This window comes from Cygnus atratus, chromosome 8 (genome assembly GCF_013377495.2).
Source record: "Cygnus atratus isolate AKBS03 ecotype Queensland, Australia chromosome 8, CAtr_DNAZoo_HiC_assembly, whole genome shotgun sequence".
NCBI lineage: Eukaryota > Metazoa > Chordata > Aves > Anseriformes > Anatidae > Cygnus > Cygnus atratus.
Genome location: NC_066369.1, coordinates 20,937,036 through 20,953,761, shown reverse-complemented (window position 1 = coordinate 20,953,761; position 16,726 = coordinate 20,937,036). Strand labels below are relative to the sequence as shown.

The window sequence follows — 16,726 nt, the reverse complement described above, 5'->3', positions numbered from 1 at the left end:
ATACCTTTCAAAAGGGCAAGATAAACCAGCGTGTCCACTATCATCTTTTGTAAGACAAAAAAAACACCATGGCTTTATTTTTAGTTCTTTTGTAAGCTGTGATGTAACTGGCATAGTGGACTTAACTGGGAGCTGGACTTGGCCATTGTGTCTTGAGGTTTCTGTTTGCTTTTGTTCTAAGACAGATGAGGTAACGTTTCTTGACCTGACTGACCACATAGGGTGAAATCGTCTTACACAGTGTGGATTTCTGTTTCTTCTCAGCTCTGTGTAACAGCGACAATTCTACCTCTCTTGGGGAAAATGTTGAGAGAGTTATGGTGGAGAATCCATACATGAGGACTGAATATTGTAATAGCTATGAGCTATGGTAAGGAATACCAACTCACTCGTAATCATCAAGCTGTAAGATAGCATCAGTGCAAAATGAAACAAGAGGCTATCAAACCTATTGCCAAAGGAAAACACAGATGAAATGCAAATAAACACAAAATACAAATGAAAGATGTGAGTAGGCTTCTATAATGAGAAAGAAGAGGCCCAAGAATTTGAATAACTTTACTGTTTAATGCCATACTCCAATGACAAACATTACATTTAATTTTTCAAAGTAGAAAAAGTCATGCTTTTCTTAAGTATTTTTCCTGAATAAATAGTGAAATCATGGAGCAATTTCTTTAACTGAATGTGCAGAATGAGAAATACAGAAAACAAACAAACAAACCAACAACAACAAAAATCAAACACTATTAGTGTGATCATAATTGTGATTAGGTAATCACAATTGATTTTCTTTTGCTAAGACAATCATCATCAACTCTTTTGGAGGAAAACAGCGTTTGGCATAATTATATAGGAACTGTGTATATAATAAGAAATCTCTGAGCCACAAAGCTAGAATGTAGATATATTCTTTCCACAGGTGTATGGTGGGTCCCGTATTAGGGAGCCTTATCTCCAAAAAGTACTTCTATGTACAACGTACCAGTCTCACAGAAAAAATTCAGCTCTGGCAGAGGTGGTTCCAGTGACTTCCGTGAAGTTCTGCCAGCCCACACCAGAAGTGAGTTATACTCACGGATATAAATTTTTGTCTGTATAGTGTGTCAAAGTGCTGGCACCGGTGCTCTGAGTTCACTTCCAGTGAACTTATCTCTTTAGAGCAAACGGTAAAATGGAGTCAGGTGCCAATCATGCATAAACCTCTTGTAGTTTTATATATAAAGCTGAGTAGGCAATCTGATTGCATATCAAAAGTATGTACACTTACTGAAGGAACAAAAGAATGAAATCTCTTTGCTGCTGGTTATTCTTTCAGTTTGAATATATATATATATTTCATAAACATTATGGACACTTTGTAATATGCAGTTTTGTGCTATTTCCTTAGTCTGGTGCTAAATGAGGTTGCGTATTTCCAAAATCTCTAAAGCATAGAGAAGTTTGCCTATGACTTTGAAATCCAGGTTTAGGTGAGGAGGTCCTATTTTTACATGCTCAGAGAGGTTTTGTTAACACCAAACATATCTGAATATGCCTGCCTTTGTGCCTTTGCAGGATTTCACATTGCCTACTATAACGTTCGTCATGGTTTTAATTTTACCTCAGAATGGATCTCTTTTATGTCTGCTATTTACCATCCTTGCCAGAGTCATTGAGCACAGTATCTACAAGATGCAGAAACTGCTTTCTTCCTCACACTCATGTAATAGGTAATGGATGGCTTTAAGAAAGGATCTTTACTCTGTGCTTTACCTATTCATGTGTAGGATTTTGATTTCATTTGAAATGAAAGGCGTAAACCTCAGGTCTGAAAACTAATAGAATTTCTGCATTTACCTGCTGATCCATAGCCTTTAGGTTAGATTGTGTGTCAGCCAGCAGTCAGCTTGTTGAATGAAGCAATACTTTAAAACTAAAATGAAAAGATTTCTGTTATATGTAGCCTGATACCAGATATGAAGGTAGATTTCTGGTGGCTTATTATTGGAAATATTTTCCAGCATGTCTGATAAGCGAGACTGAACAAGCCGGAGGAAGTAGACCTAACCAGATAATGCTGACTTGCAGACCAGAAAAAAGAGAGAAGAAATGTGTTTTGCCTAAGTGCTATACCTTCTTCTGTCAAGATTGAGGAGAAAATGGCTGGTGTAGTAACAAAAGGCACTGCAGAGAACAGGGAATAAACCTGCTTGTTTGTGAGTGTGGCTGTTGCATCTAAGCCACATTTACTTGTATATATTCATCATCTGTATTACGGAAGGTTTGTATCTACAGGCTTGATTGAGTTGGAGCCCTGGAGATAGGGGAAATAAAAGAGCTGGGAGAACATCAAACTGGATCAGCTATTCATTTTTCAGTAAGTCTAGGTTTTTTTGTTTGTTTGCTTGTTTTTTGAACTTCGAAGGAATTTAACATACAGAGTTATGAGGAGGGTCCCCATGAAGGAAGGAATTCTGCTCAGACATAGACCATGCACGTCCTTGATGGAAATACATTTGAACACTGGTGATATTCACAGAATGAGTGAACTCTCAGTATGCTTTGAGGATCATCATGATGTTGCAGGGTGGAGGACAAAGGAACATTTGTAGAACATTCTTGTAGAAATGGTTAGAATGAGTTCCCAAAGAACCGAAGCAGAGATTCCTACATTATTTCCAGGCCTACATATGAAGTGATTGTTAACACAGATAGATATTTAAGCACAGAAAGATATTTAACACAGCATTGTGGTTTAACCCAGCAGGCAGCTCTGCATCACACAGCTGTTGGCTCACTCCCCCCTACCCCATGGGAAGGGGAAGAGGATCAAAATAAAAAGGTAAAACTCTTAGCTTGAGATAAAGACAGTTTAATAGGACAGGAAAGGAAGAGAAAATAAAGATGATGATGATGATAAAGAAATATGCAAACAAGTGATGCACAATGCAATTGCTCACCACCTGCTGACCAATGTCCAGCCCGTCCCCCAGCAGCCCTCCGGTCAGCCCCCAGTTCTGTTGTTCAGCATGACGCCCTGTGGCATGGGACGTCCCTTTGGCCACTTGGGGCCAGCTGTCCTGGCTGTGCCCCCTCCAGCTCCGGGGGCACCCCCAGCCCCTTGCTGGTGGGCAGCATGAGCTGCAGGGAAGTGCTTGGCTCTGTGTGAGCACTGCTCTGCAACAACTGAAACATCAGTGCGTTACCAGCATTACTCTCATCCTAAATCCAAAACACAGCACCACATTGGCTACTGAGAAGAAAATTAACTCTATTCCAGCCAAAACTAGGACACACAGCTTCATATTCTTTGCATCTCTTCAGATTTCACATAGATAACAGATCATATCAAATGCAAGTGCAGTCAGTGCTGTCTTAATACTGCATAACAAATGTTCATACTGTTATTTGTTGGCCTGGACACTGTCTTTTTTTTTAAAAAAAACAACAAACAACTATTGCTGAAAGAGCCTCTTAGTTCCACGTTTTTTTTAGAAAAACAGCTCAGTTCTTGGCTTTGTACCTCAAATGTCTCTTCTCAGAGGAAAGGGAATTTAATTGCATAAAACCTACTCTGCACTGATGTTTTCCAGACAACTATTTTAAGATTAAAGTTTTAAATGGATTGAGTGTCTCTGTAAGTGTATTCACATTCGTACATGTCTGGAGTAAACATGCCATCTGGGGCTGCTACTTTATTTTCCTTATTGTATACTTAGAATTCATAATAAGGTTTATTTTGTGAGGAAAAATCAATAAATCATTTCAGTTGTCCCACACTTTGTATAACTAATTGTAATTAGTATAATGTCTTTGTTGGCAAGGGCTTATCAGGCAAATAGCATGAAGAGGCAAAGAAAAAGCCTCATAAAGAATGATGTTGTTTTGTAAAGCTAATTGTGATGCTATCTCTGGTATTGTGTGTGACCGAAATGTTAATTTTTAATCTGGTATTCCTTTCGGCAATGTAGCTATTAGTGTTACCTTAGGTTCTTTGCAATATAACTATATAATCAATTTTGGCACTTTTGAATTTTACAATTTGGTACCAAAAAGATATAGTCTGGAGTCATCTGCAAGTGGGCTGTAGTTTATAGTTGTAATAAATTAGCTTGTTTTAATGTTCGTAATGCAAATCCTTCATGAATTAGGTAAATTTTGATGTCCTGAACTTTGATGCCCAGAGAGCAGCAACAGCCTCTGATGTACGCTGCCAGGTGTGTGGTGTGGGCTGCTGAAGGGCTGCTTGTCTGCAGAGCTTCACTGGCCATGTATCCAAACCTTAACTTGCTGTTACCAGGAATTACTGAAGATGTGATGTCACTTAAAGCAATATAATATGTGGAGGAGGAATCAGAGCATTTATTTATAAAGTGGAGGACCACTGTCCTGCTTCATGACTGTTCTAATAACTTTGGTTCGCTGGAAATTTCAAATAACTGAAGCTAATTGAATTCTTCACCATATTTGATAATTAGGCATTAGCATTGTCTGACAATGAGCTGGCTAGATGATTAGTCCTATAATTCTTGGGTTTACTATTCTCAAAAAGCTGGATTTTGTAAGACTCGGAAAATTAACTAATTTGCTACTTCAGTTGATGGCAGGGAAGCTATAAAAATTCTCCTCTAGAGCATTTCACTGCTGTTGTAATAAGTATGGAGATTTTTCTCCCAGCTTCCATTTGCACACTTACCCTCCAGCAGTCTGTTCAATGAATATGGGGAAAAACAATCCAACATCGTCGAATGCTGAAGGAACTGCAAAGTGGACTAGAAGGGAATCTACTCTGATCCGTAGTTCCTCTTCCTATGCACTTCTCTGTGGCATTTGTTCTGCTTCCAAATTGTTTGCTGCTTTTTTCCAAAGAATGCTGTATGACTGTTTGAGGGGAAAAAATGCATCATCCTTTGTCTGTTCTGCCTAATCTGTCTTGCCTGCAATTAAGGTGCTGCCTTCAACATAAATACTTGTGTCAATGGCTGCAGACATCTGGCCTTCAGAAGACCCTGCTGCATAAATGTAGTGGCTCTTGCAGAACAGAGGGAGAGACAAAAGCTAATTTTGCATGTTGTGAGGATATTATATTTCAAGTGGACCTTTAATTCCTTGAAATTGTATTTCAAGAGACGTCAACGTCTTCAGACCACTATGTGTGTCAGGGAGAGGTGCCCATCAGAAAGCCAGCTGCTCTGTAGACAGAGCTGTGGAGAAGAAAGGGGATGCTTCAGTAGATCAGAGGCTAGTGATGCTAGTGATTGTTTGCTTCTTTTTAGGGTGCTGGACATAGGTGAGTTAATTAGGAAAGCAGTGAAAGACTAGACCTATTGCTAGCTAAAGAGTAACATGATATCTATACATGTATGTGTGTGTTTTATTAGATAGTACATCAAAAAAAAAAGCAAGAGAAATATTTTTTTCCTTTTCTACATTAAGGAAAAAGTTAATCTGGAAAAAGTTACAGTAGTAAAAGGGAAGGCAACATCTGTGTTAATTAGCAGTTCATCTTCAAAGCTTGACTGATGGGTTACATTATGGCCTCTTGCATTTGAATTAAAATTCAGACCCACGCAAGATCTATTTTTACCTCCTTTTTTCCATATCAGAATAATTTGTCTGGATTTAAGATTTCATTTTGCTAAAAATATTGATGTTCCATAATCTAAAATGAACTTTTGGCTTGTACAAATAGGTAGTGGAGAGAACACTACTCGCTCTCTGTAGCTCCGGATTCAATTTCACAGAATGTGGCTTTGTAACACAATACGGTATTGTAGGAAGTTTCTATGGAACAGGACTAGAAGGTCGTGCATTTTTTTATTTCATTCTACCTACTATACTTGATGGAGAGATTTTAGCATGCATGTTAAATTACTACTTATGCACGTGCCTTAAATGTAAGGGAGCAAATTGCAGTATGCAGCAGTTCCCTGTAAGAGCTAGGGATAAGGAGATGTACTTTCTCCTAAGAAACTGTTTCTCTTGATTATTTGACAGGTAAACTCTTTGTGTCAAAGGCTGTCACCTGTGAGCGTATAGTGCCTTGCACAGTGAGGATTCTCAGTGCTACTTTAATGTAAATAATTTAGCAATGAGCTAGGAATTAATTTTAGAATATCTGGAAACACTCTTATGAATACTACAGGTAGGGAGAGATATGTTGTTAATAGTGGGATATGCACCGATGAAGGCCTCATCTGTGGGTTTTGAGTTTTCTTTTTCAGAGAATATTTTCCTTTCAGAAATGAAACTTCTGATTTGTAGCCTAGTTGGTCTTCCATAAGTTCTTTGTTGGTGAGACTCCATCCTGATGAAAAGCAAAACTCTCAGATAGATGTGAAATATAGGGAGAAAAATGCCACACTGCCCTCCCCTCCATGTTAACATCAAAGAGGTAGCAATTGAGTTAACACAAAGACTGCAGACTACAGAAAATTCAGAAGTATATCAGCTGGTGTCCATCAGTGTTGTTTCTGTCAGCCAGTATCTGGTGCAGCGTTCTCCCCACTCGAAAGAAGAGTTAAGGTACAGTCTTGTGCTAGCTGTTCTTTCATTTTCACCATAGTAGTAAGACAAAATACCTATATAATAGCCTCTGTTTCCATCCCAACATCACAGACATACAATGAGCATCTTTAGAAAGTTGTCTCTTACTTTTTGCTTTAAAAATACCAAAAACTAGTAGCATGTTTTTATGAAAAATACAAGCTGCTTTCAGCCAAGGTTAGAGGAGTGCCCTTCAGTGTCTTGTCTTGACAAGGTAAGAGCTAATTGAGAAATTTCTTCTATGTTCACCTACAATAGATTTCACTAAAATATGCAGCTAGGAGTAGTAAGTGCCCTTTAATACCAAAAGAAAAGGGTGGGAAAGCCTGCCTAATTAATTCTCTTTGGGGATCCTGGATTAACTGCAGCTCTGTTTAGTTTACATCCTCCCCAGAGAAAGATGTGGAGGCCCAAGACAGCAAGTGTTGATTTAAATGTAGATGCAGGAAAAAGTCACTGTTATTTTTTTTTTTCTTCCCTTTGGCACACTTTTGAGTTTTGGTTCATTTTTAGTTACAAAAGATGAACATGTAAATCCTTCTCTGCTCCCTTTCATTCAGTGGGAAAATGCTGAACCAGCATTCACCAAATTGGCTGCAGGCTACTGGTGAAGAGAAGAGTGCATAAAGCTGCCCTCCGGAATCCCCTGGCACAATTCATGAAACTGGTGTCAAGGTTTCAGCCATCAATCCCCGTGTCACCAGCCATCAGGGATGTGCTCTTTTGCAGTAAAGAGCAGTAAAGTTTTGACCAAGCCAATAGAAAGTGAAAAGTAGCGGGATGGGAGTACAGTGTGGTGCCGCAACTAGCTTGCAGGTTCAAGTTATTACCCAGGGAAAGCAAATTTGGTATTACCTCCCATTTGCTTCAATCCCTGGAAGCATAATTAATTGTACTGCGAAGAAAGCCCTAAACTGGCATAAGCCACAGGAGTTGCATTTCCTGATGATCTCAGTCTTTCTCAGGGTGGAGTGACTTTTACTCGGGTAATTTCCAAAAAGAGAAATGACTGTAAAGATGCCAACAGCTTAGCCCTTAAATCTGCTGATGGGAATTTAGCTTCCTGTCTTTCCAAATATAATTGCATAGTTGTGATGGTTATTAGTATGACAAAAAAAAATGTAGAAAAGAAAAAAAATCTGGCCAATTTCTCAGTGACACCTAACACTTCTGTGGATCCTCTTCTGATTTAACCATCCATTTGCTTGTCAACTAAATCTAAGTGCTAATGGAGATTTGCAGAGCCATGCCCATCAATTTCTCTTTCTGCACCATACACCTCCACTGGGTCCAGGTTACCGGTTATCATGCAGGAGCTGCTTAAATTCCCATCCCAGGTGGCAGCTGCAACCAGGGCATTTACAAAAGACATCTTTTCCTAATAGCTCAAGCACATGCAATGGCATCAACAATGCCTCAGACCACAGTTTGTACTTACAAAAGGGAAACAAAGAAAAGGATTTGAAAGAAATCAAGAGAATATGTATTTCTGGAAACAGGGAGAGTATGGAAGAGAGTAGGGGAGAAAAGAAGATTGGGACTGTTTCTACCAAAAAACGATAGTATTTTGTTGGATCTAAGAGTGTGGTTTGCTGCTCTGTAAGTGGTTTGCACCAAGATCACAATTTTATCTGAAGAGTCAGTATGAGCTGCAGAAACCCAACAGCTGTAAGAAATTTAGTTAGCAGCTCTTGTTCTCTACAGGGGATGTCATTCAACATGAAAAGCATAGCACAGGTTTTCCTCTATGAGAATCAGCTTGAAAATAGTGCATATATATTGGATGGAAGGCAGGGTTTACAATGATAATTCATTAGTCTTGTTTCTTTTCCGTGTGCTTTGCAGCAAGCTAGACCTCCATGATTACTATTGATAAACAGGAATTCTTTTCTCCTCTGAGCTCAGCAGCACAGGAGTCTGAAGGAGCTCTCTCTGCATGGATGAAATAACTTCCTTCTTTTGCTGCTTGAGTTCACAACTGAGCTGAGATGCATCAAAGTCAGGTCAAGGAATTGGAAATAAGGAAACTATAGAAGCCTGGGCAGCAGAAGTCAATTTCTTTAAGTTGCTTTTTTTTGCCCTTTGTTCCCATTTCCACATAGAATAGAGCAGAGATAGAGAGAAAAGAAAAAAAATTACACACAACACAAAGATTGGAATTATATGCATAAATTACTTACCCAAGCAGAGGCTGTATGCATTTCAGTCATTGCAGAACACCGTCTTCCTTAATTCTAATATTGTTTTTACCTTTCTTGCCAAAAATTGTAAATACTAAGACAAATAGTTGTATTTCTCTATTTCCTTCTGAGATCATTCAGCAGTGTACTTTCTATCCTTTTTTCAAGGCCATTTTTACATAGGAATTATTAATTTTTACATCTCTTTTTAAATTAAATTGTAAGGAGAGATTCTCATGGGCTAGTTTGTGACCCAGGAGTAGCCTTTTGCTGCGTGTTTGTAGCAAATTCAACTGAAATGTGTGACTGACTCTTGTCCTCCGAGTTCCATTAGCGCACTATTAATGTAGCTAGAAGATCTATATTTTCTAGACATCAAGTGGACAGTATGCCACCTGACTTCAGTTTATTTTCAGGATTCACTGTAAGGATGATCTGCCAAGAGTTTTTTAGCTGGCAGGAGGGCATCACTTGTCTACTCCCAGGTACATCTTGATGGGCACAGTCACTGTCTGAATCTGGAATGTGGCCTGTGCTGTTCGTAATGCATTCCACTTGTTTAAGCTTTGCATGAAACCATACACGATGGATAATAAAACATCTGTCCATACATAAATGTTTCACTTTTCACAATGACCTGAAGCACCATGTGGGCCTTTGAATGTGTGAGACAGCCTGCTCACTGCTTGAGGGGCATGGGTGTTTATTATTAGATGTCCTGCATCGTTATGAATGCAAAGGAAACGCATGCGTGCACGCACACACATACAAAAGAATGAATAATTATGATAAACAACTGCCTAACAGGTATCTTTATAATGCAGAAATAGCAACCATTTTTACCAGGTGAAATCAATTCTCTGTGCTTGCATCTTGTTCATTGCTCTTCCTGTGTAATTATTTCTGCAGAATGTATATAATGAAATTATTAGCAACAAAGCACTGAGTCTTACAGAAAACAGAATTAAATCCAGGCAATTGCTAATGCTTTTCAGCATTTAGTCTCTTACCCTCTCCTGTACCAAATTTATTTCCTTTTTCCCTCTCAAGAAAACAGCTTTTTGGGATGAGAAGTATATACGCTTCTCAGAGGTGCACAGAAAATGCGCCTTGCTGTTCTCTCCGAGGTAGGGGCATTTTTCTGTCAGCTCATTCTGATCTGTCATGTGCGAATCTATGCTTGCTACGAAGAGGAAGGCATAGACCAAACCTGTGACTTGGGGAATGTGGGTGTCTAAGTTGGCAAAGAAGAGCTGTTCAGCAGCTACATTCATATCTGCTTTTTTAGGAAAAAAAAAAAAAAAAAAAAAGGAGAAATCTCAGTCAACATAAGTACAATAACAGAATTAATTTGGTTAGCAGAGGATTTTGTAATGGATCACCAATCTGTGCTAGTAGATAAATTTTTCATACCATCTTCAGTTGTAAGGCAACATACTATCATTCACAAGCCTACTGTAACCCCAGGAGGAAAAGAGCTGGTAGTTTTCAACAAGAGAGCACAGAGGGGACATGCCCCTCATTGCTGAGGGTCACTCACCCGGAGTGGCAGAGCCAGGCAAAACCAGAGCAAGCTGACCCCTCGCAGATTGACAGGATCTTGATGCCCTGCAGCAACAAGACCAGGGACATGTTTACCTGAACAGTCTAAACTAATCTTAACACTGTTCTTGAAAATATTTCTGTTTGTTTTGAACCATTTTCTACAAATGTTTTAGCATGCTGAAGCACCTCTCACGTTGTTAAGCCTCCTCCCATTGAATTACAGGACTCTTTGTTTAGACCAATACCTTTATTTATTTATTAATCAAGGGGCCTGACAAAGCTGCTGCAAATAAAACTGCTGCTGATTCAATAGTTTTGGTAGGCAGGTCAACTGAGGATTTAAGTCTATAAACAGCCTTTATGAAAGGATACATTTTTGTCAATTAATTGGCCTGGACAATCTTGTCATTTCAATCTGTCATTGTTGAATTCCATTTTACAGCAATATTTTGAAATGAAGCAAAAAATTGTCTTGTTAATGCTTTTGGCAAGCTCTCTGTTACTTAATAGCTTCTTGAAGTCCTAAATTTCTGAGTTTTTCCCCTTAATTAGCACTCTCAATTGACCTTCAGTGCTCTCTGATTTCTCCAAGGAAAGAATTAAAAAATAGACTTCTAAATAATTTTCTGAAATCAGATTGACATGAAATTGCTTGTCTACAGATTGCATCCACCTTAACAAACTTTTTTTTTTTTTTCCCATTTTTAATTTTTTACCACTGAACTCCTCACTGGAAATTACTATCCATTGAACCAGAGAGCTAGAATTGATTGTGCACATAAAAAAATCCTGGAACAACTGAATAAAGAAAAGAGCTTTCTGGAATCTTAAGGTAAAATCTGAACTCAAGTGACAACAAAACTTTTACCCAATTTGAACTCATATTCCCTTGATCATTAAAAAAATATAATATACCTCCATTTTCCCCTGATGAGAGAAGGAACTGTTTTTTCCTTTGTTTAGCCTACACCAAAGGATGGTTATAGATATCAAAGAAGGTGAATTTCAGTCTACAATATTTTTATGAGGCATTCTCTACTCCAGCTTCTTTACATCAGTTTCGTATGCTTTTTGTAGAATATTGGAAAGCTAAGGCGAAAGAACCCTAATTGCTTACATTTTAAATTAATTTTTAATTAAAGTTTTATGTATCACACATTACAATTCTAGCAATCCTAGATAGTTTTTTTTTTACCACTTTCTTCTAAAATATAGAAGGTAAGTCTTCTTAAGGGGTTGTGAGGAACTATACTTAGTTCTTTCTACTGGAGTTTAGAGAAGCATGCCTCAAATTGCAAATTTTATGTTTGGCAACTTGCAAATAACTAGTAATCTTGGCACCAGCTTTTCTATTCTGAGATAAAATAACAACATTTTAAACAGTTAAGCCTTCACTAAGAGCAAAATAGGCTAGCATATGCTTTGTTTTAAGCATCTTAAATTGATTTCATTGGTCTTTTCAATTGTTTAATGTTGAGCATAGGACTATGTACTTTCCAGGCATGCTGGATGGTATTTAGCAGAATGAATTTCATCCTGATAACTCACATTTAAGAATCCTTATAAAGTAGGAAGTATGCAAAATAAACTTTCATTTTCAAGGTAAACAGAGAAAATAACTTTTTGTGAGCATTGCATTTTTATTGCTGCATCCAGCTGTAAATCATGTCTTGAAAGCAAAATCATCATCTTTTTAAATGCATTTTTTGAAAAATAGTGCATTATTTTCTCTTGAGCTGTTGAGACAATTTCCTGCCTAGATCTGGTGCCCCATTAATTTTAGAGTATAAGAAAAAGTCACTCGGAGCCATAGGGAACAATTTTGGATTTGCTGCACACACATATATCACAATAGATTTGCCTATAGTACTTCTGCAGATGATGCTTAACAAACTCCTATTTTCACTATTTTGGGATTAATGTTCATATTCCTTCAGATTTGTGCAGTAACATAGACTCATGCTATGCATAACTGTAGGATTCTTCTACTTTCAGTGTGCAAAATTTGAAATTTGAATGCAATTACAGTAACAAGAGAAACCCTTTCAAATGACTCAAAAAAACTCTGGCCAAAAAACATGCAAAACTCTCCTGTAGAGAAAGAAATTGCATGCACAGTGTTAGCATAATAGCAAGGGCTGAGACACTGCTTTGCACTACAGTTTTATGGGATGATATTTTAAAAAGTATTCAGAGATTTATGACTTTTTAGGGACAACTAAAATTGTTTTCACACTTTTAATATTGCTTTCATTAGAATGTTGAAAGTCTCTTTATGGTATCAGATTGAATTCTAAGGTGTTACCAAATCATCCAGAGTCCCCACTGCTTAAGTGTATTCCCTCATATTCCTACATATCTTCAGAGGAAACGGAAAAATGGGAGGAATATAAGTGCTTTGTTTTAAAGTACATAATCTATATTCTGTCATGTACTTCACTCCCAGGGAAGGTATCTGGGAACTCACTCTGCTGTTTTTATTTATCTTGCCAATGTAGTATATAGATGAGAGTACTAAGGTCCAATGGTGTTAAAACAGGACATGAAATATTGATTAACTCTTTTTTAAAATTCCGTTTTCCTCCTGAGTATAGCAAATTTCAGATCCTACTGCCAATATAGTACTCTCCAATAAACCTCCAATATTGGAAGGGTCCTGATCTTCAGAGTGTTTTTATAAATGGTTATTATGATTCTAAATGGCTTTAAAAGTTCAAGGATAGTGTTCCTCTGGTGCAAAAGCAGAAAGCAAGTTAGAAGCAGTGCAGCTTTTTATCATGGCAGAATGTTGCTCTGAAGTAACATGAACCGGGCTGGGAATTCTCTTTGCTAGACAACAGAAGAACATTCTGTTCAGAGCAATGGAGACCCTAAACGGACACCTAAACAGATGTACAGTTTTGTGGCTATAAGGTGTCAAGCAAAGAAGCACAATTACAATTGGTCTCCACCTAATGTAAGATGGGTATTTAACACCCAGCCTTTGTTCCCACTTGTCATTCTTCTGCACTAAGTTAACCCTCTATTTCTTGCTTCCGGAATGCTCCTCTATTCTACGAAGACAGCCCAACAGATGCTGAGGAGTTTTCCCAGGGATAAAGACTTTTCAAGAAAAAGTAGGGATAGAAGTTCACGCTGTCTAACCTGTGGGGAATGCTAGACATGGACAAGGAAGAGAAGATGTAACCCAAGGTCCTTTGAGTGTTCTTGAGTACAGGAAAACTCTCCAGGAGTTGAGATAGTTGTTTTTCACTTTAAAAAAAAAAAAAAGGAAAAAAAAAAAAAAGATCTGTTTGAACTTCTGGAATTTCTTTAGGAATGTAAAGCCCTTGAAGTTTATCTAATTTCCACAATAGTAAGCATTCATTAGAGCAGGAATTTGAATCTCAGTCTTGTATGTGTCAGGTCAATGTCATAAAGGTTATGCAACTAATTTTTTTACCAATCTTCTTAATTAGTACTTTGTCAAACTTCAACAAGAAAGAGCAAGGAAGTAACACCAAATCTGAGCCAAATGCCACTGATTGACAGATTAACCTGGGAGGTTACCATGGTATGTCCTTGCTCCGAATCAGGAAGAAGCACCTGAAGTTGGTTCTTCTGTCTCACAGGAAAGTTGGGTTTTATAGGCTGGATGACTTGCTGTATGATAGATATATATGTGTGTGTGTGTATGTATATATATGGTTTGTTTGTGTTTTTTTTTTTTTTTTTTTTTTTGTGTACCCCCACAAGAAAGCTTTATTCCTACCCCAGGATGAAAATGTTTTCAGACTATTTTGTTAATGGGGAAAACTGATTTGCACATAAGCCTACCTGGGAGTTCTTTTGCTGCCAAACTTAATTGAGTGCAAAGCTTAGGTTACTTTAACTTATGGTGGAGAACAGACGGCTCCCTGCTGTACCCGAAAGCCAAAAGCTAAAAGATGTGGCATAAAGCTACGTTATCACCTCCTCTCACTCACACACAGCTGAAAGTTAGGGCTCTGTTAAGATGGTTTCATGACTTCTGTGGTATCTTTCTTTGGAAACTGGATATGTTATTTATAATTTCAAGATAATGATTTTCATTGATTTCAGTCAAACTGAAAGCAGTACATGCACAAAGCTGGACTTCAGCCAGTTTGTAAGCATTGAGTACTAAATGTACTCTTATTGCTTATGAGGTTTTAAAGTAGTAAGTGTTGCTTGCCTAGATTATATGGGTCATTTTTTTGACTCCCAGTCTGCCATTGGTAATGCTTGTGTGAGTAGAGTGAACAAGATTTGGTCTGTAATTAACAATGCGTACATTTGCATACATAGCCAGTATGTGACCAAATCCTTGCACATCATTTGTTCTTACTCATGCAGATAATACTTTTGGACTGATTTAATGGGACTAGTTATTTGAGCAAAGGTCATCAATTTGGACAGTGTTGTCTTGTGCTTTTCTCTCTGTTTTCTTATCTTAAAGAGCTTAAAGAGCTTAAAGTACAAGTTTGTGTAAAGGGATGCACACAAAGTTTTATTTTTCAGTTCCTTGTGTTCAATGGTTTTCCACCAAAATGGCCTTGAAAGTTTCATCTCTCTGTGAATTTTCACGCAGAGGATAGCCCACTGCAAATTCAGATTTTGCTTGGGGAAGAGGATAGTGCATACCCACATGCGTGCAGCACAAACCCTGCCTGTAGTTTGCTTTCTGGTGAACTTTATCTCATTTTACACACTCTAGTAATTGTTATCTTTTGGATGTACAAATAAATAAATTATTTTACATCTCATGGGAGATGCATTGCTTGACTTCATATATTTAACATGGTATTTTTTTCTGTGGACAATAGCTTGAGGCCCCATGCTGGCAAGAATGAGAGCATATCTATAAATAATTCAATATAATTCAAAATAATTGTATGGTTTTGACAGATTGTCAAGTTGCTTAATGCCTTTTGTCCCAGGTAATAGATTATATTTCTTTGATAAAGTGTGGGTAATTTCTCATTGCAATTTGTTTTGTGTATGTTGTATTTTTACAGAGTCCAGTCAGGTTCATATCTCAGTACGGGTTGGTTTACCTTAATTTTGGCTATGGATGCCTGCTATGGAATTCACGTCTATGGGATGATAAATGACACCTACTGCAAGTAAGATCACAGGAAATTATTTTCATGCATCTACAATTCTGATGTCTTGTCAAAATTTAACAATTGATTTTAATATCATAAATCCAAAAAATGGATCAGGCAGCCATTTCCCAGTGTTTTGCATTGATGTGACACTATATTGTCAGCATACTTAGTACTGATATGGCATTTGTTGTTGATAAAATAAAAACATTCACAAAATCTAACATCAGATGTCATAAGGAACTATTTTTAATCAAAGATCTTTTGCAGTTTTTGAATTAGCTGGAAACCATGTTCCTATTCTTTTGACAAAATGTACTTACTTTACTGCTATAGAGGAAATACTAATATATTAGTTCTCTGAATGCCAAATACACCTGGAAGTGAAAGAAACTGATTAGTCCTGGATAGTTACCTGAAATTGCATTTCACAACCACTGAGCAACCTACTTGAACTTTCTAGGTTATATATGGCTTGTTTTGAGTAGTAGGGGGTTTCTAATTAGATAATAAAACAAGTCCTGCAAGCTTTATCACAGTAAACTGACATAAATTCCAACCAACTACTGTTAGTGACCTTACAGTGACAATGGATTAATCCTATTGTCAGAAGTATAACTCCAAACACAATTTTTAAAAGTCCAAGTTAAGTGCTTTAATCTACAGGATAAGGTAGCAAAATATAAAATGAAACTATTCTTCATTCACAAAATCAGGAAATGTCATAAACAATATATGATGCTAAGTCCAAGTCTATTTTTCTGTACCTAGGCTGGTTCAAGTCCTGCATGTAACCAGTTCAAAGGGTCCTCAGCTCCTAGAGTAATGTCTTCATGCAAATGCTCACTCGATATTCTGTGTCACTCCAGCGTGGGAGTCATTCCTGGCAGACCACCCCCCCCAAAAGAGGCATTTGAGTCACAGCTGTTTAATTAGGATATCATAAGAGTAGAGAGACTTTTCAGAACTTGCAGATCCCCCTGATTGAGTCATCCAGATGGAACGAACATATGTTGTTCTTTGTTTATGAAAACACAGTAGGTGCCCTGAGATGAGGAGTGACAGGACTAAAGTTGTCCTCACAGAGTTCAGCCGAGCTGTCATTGCATAGCCTTGATGTAAAACCAGCTAATGGCATGATAGCACTTCAGTCTGTTGACAGCAGATAAGGATGGGTTTCCTTAAAGCTGCAGTTCTGCCTGCATCACCTCCTTGTAATTTATATTATTCTAATAACTACCTTAATCAGCCAGTCCAAGAACCAGTTTCAAGACTTGGGACTATTCAATGAGAAGACTTTGCTTAGGGATGGAGCCTTCTGGACTGATTGTTCCTCAGAGTCAAACAAAACATGTAGTACCCATAAGA

General features: G+C 37.8%; 1 protein-coding gene across 5 annotated transcripts in view; it reads left to right on the top strand.

Moving 5' to 3' along the window:
• ST6GALNAC3 (ST6 N-acetylgalactosaminide alpha-2,6-sialyltransferase 3) overlaps positions 1-16,726 on the top strand; it is a 219,097-nt gene that overhangs the window by 194,524 nt on the left and 7,847 nt on the right. For all 5 annotated transcript variants that reach the window (XR_007708623.1, XR_004777323.1, XM_050712423.1 and 2 more), the window contains exon 4: positions 15,269-15,376. Coding sequence is in view for 3 of the 5 variants with exons in the window: in XM_050712423.1 (XP_050568380.1) it covers positions 15,269-15,376 (108 nt within the window). In the remaining 2 variants the exon portion in view is untranslated. The remainder of the gene's footprint in view (positions 1-15,268; positions 15,377-16,726) is intronic.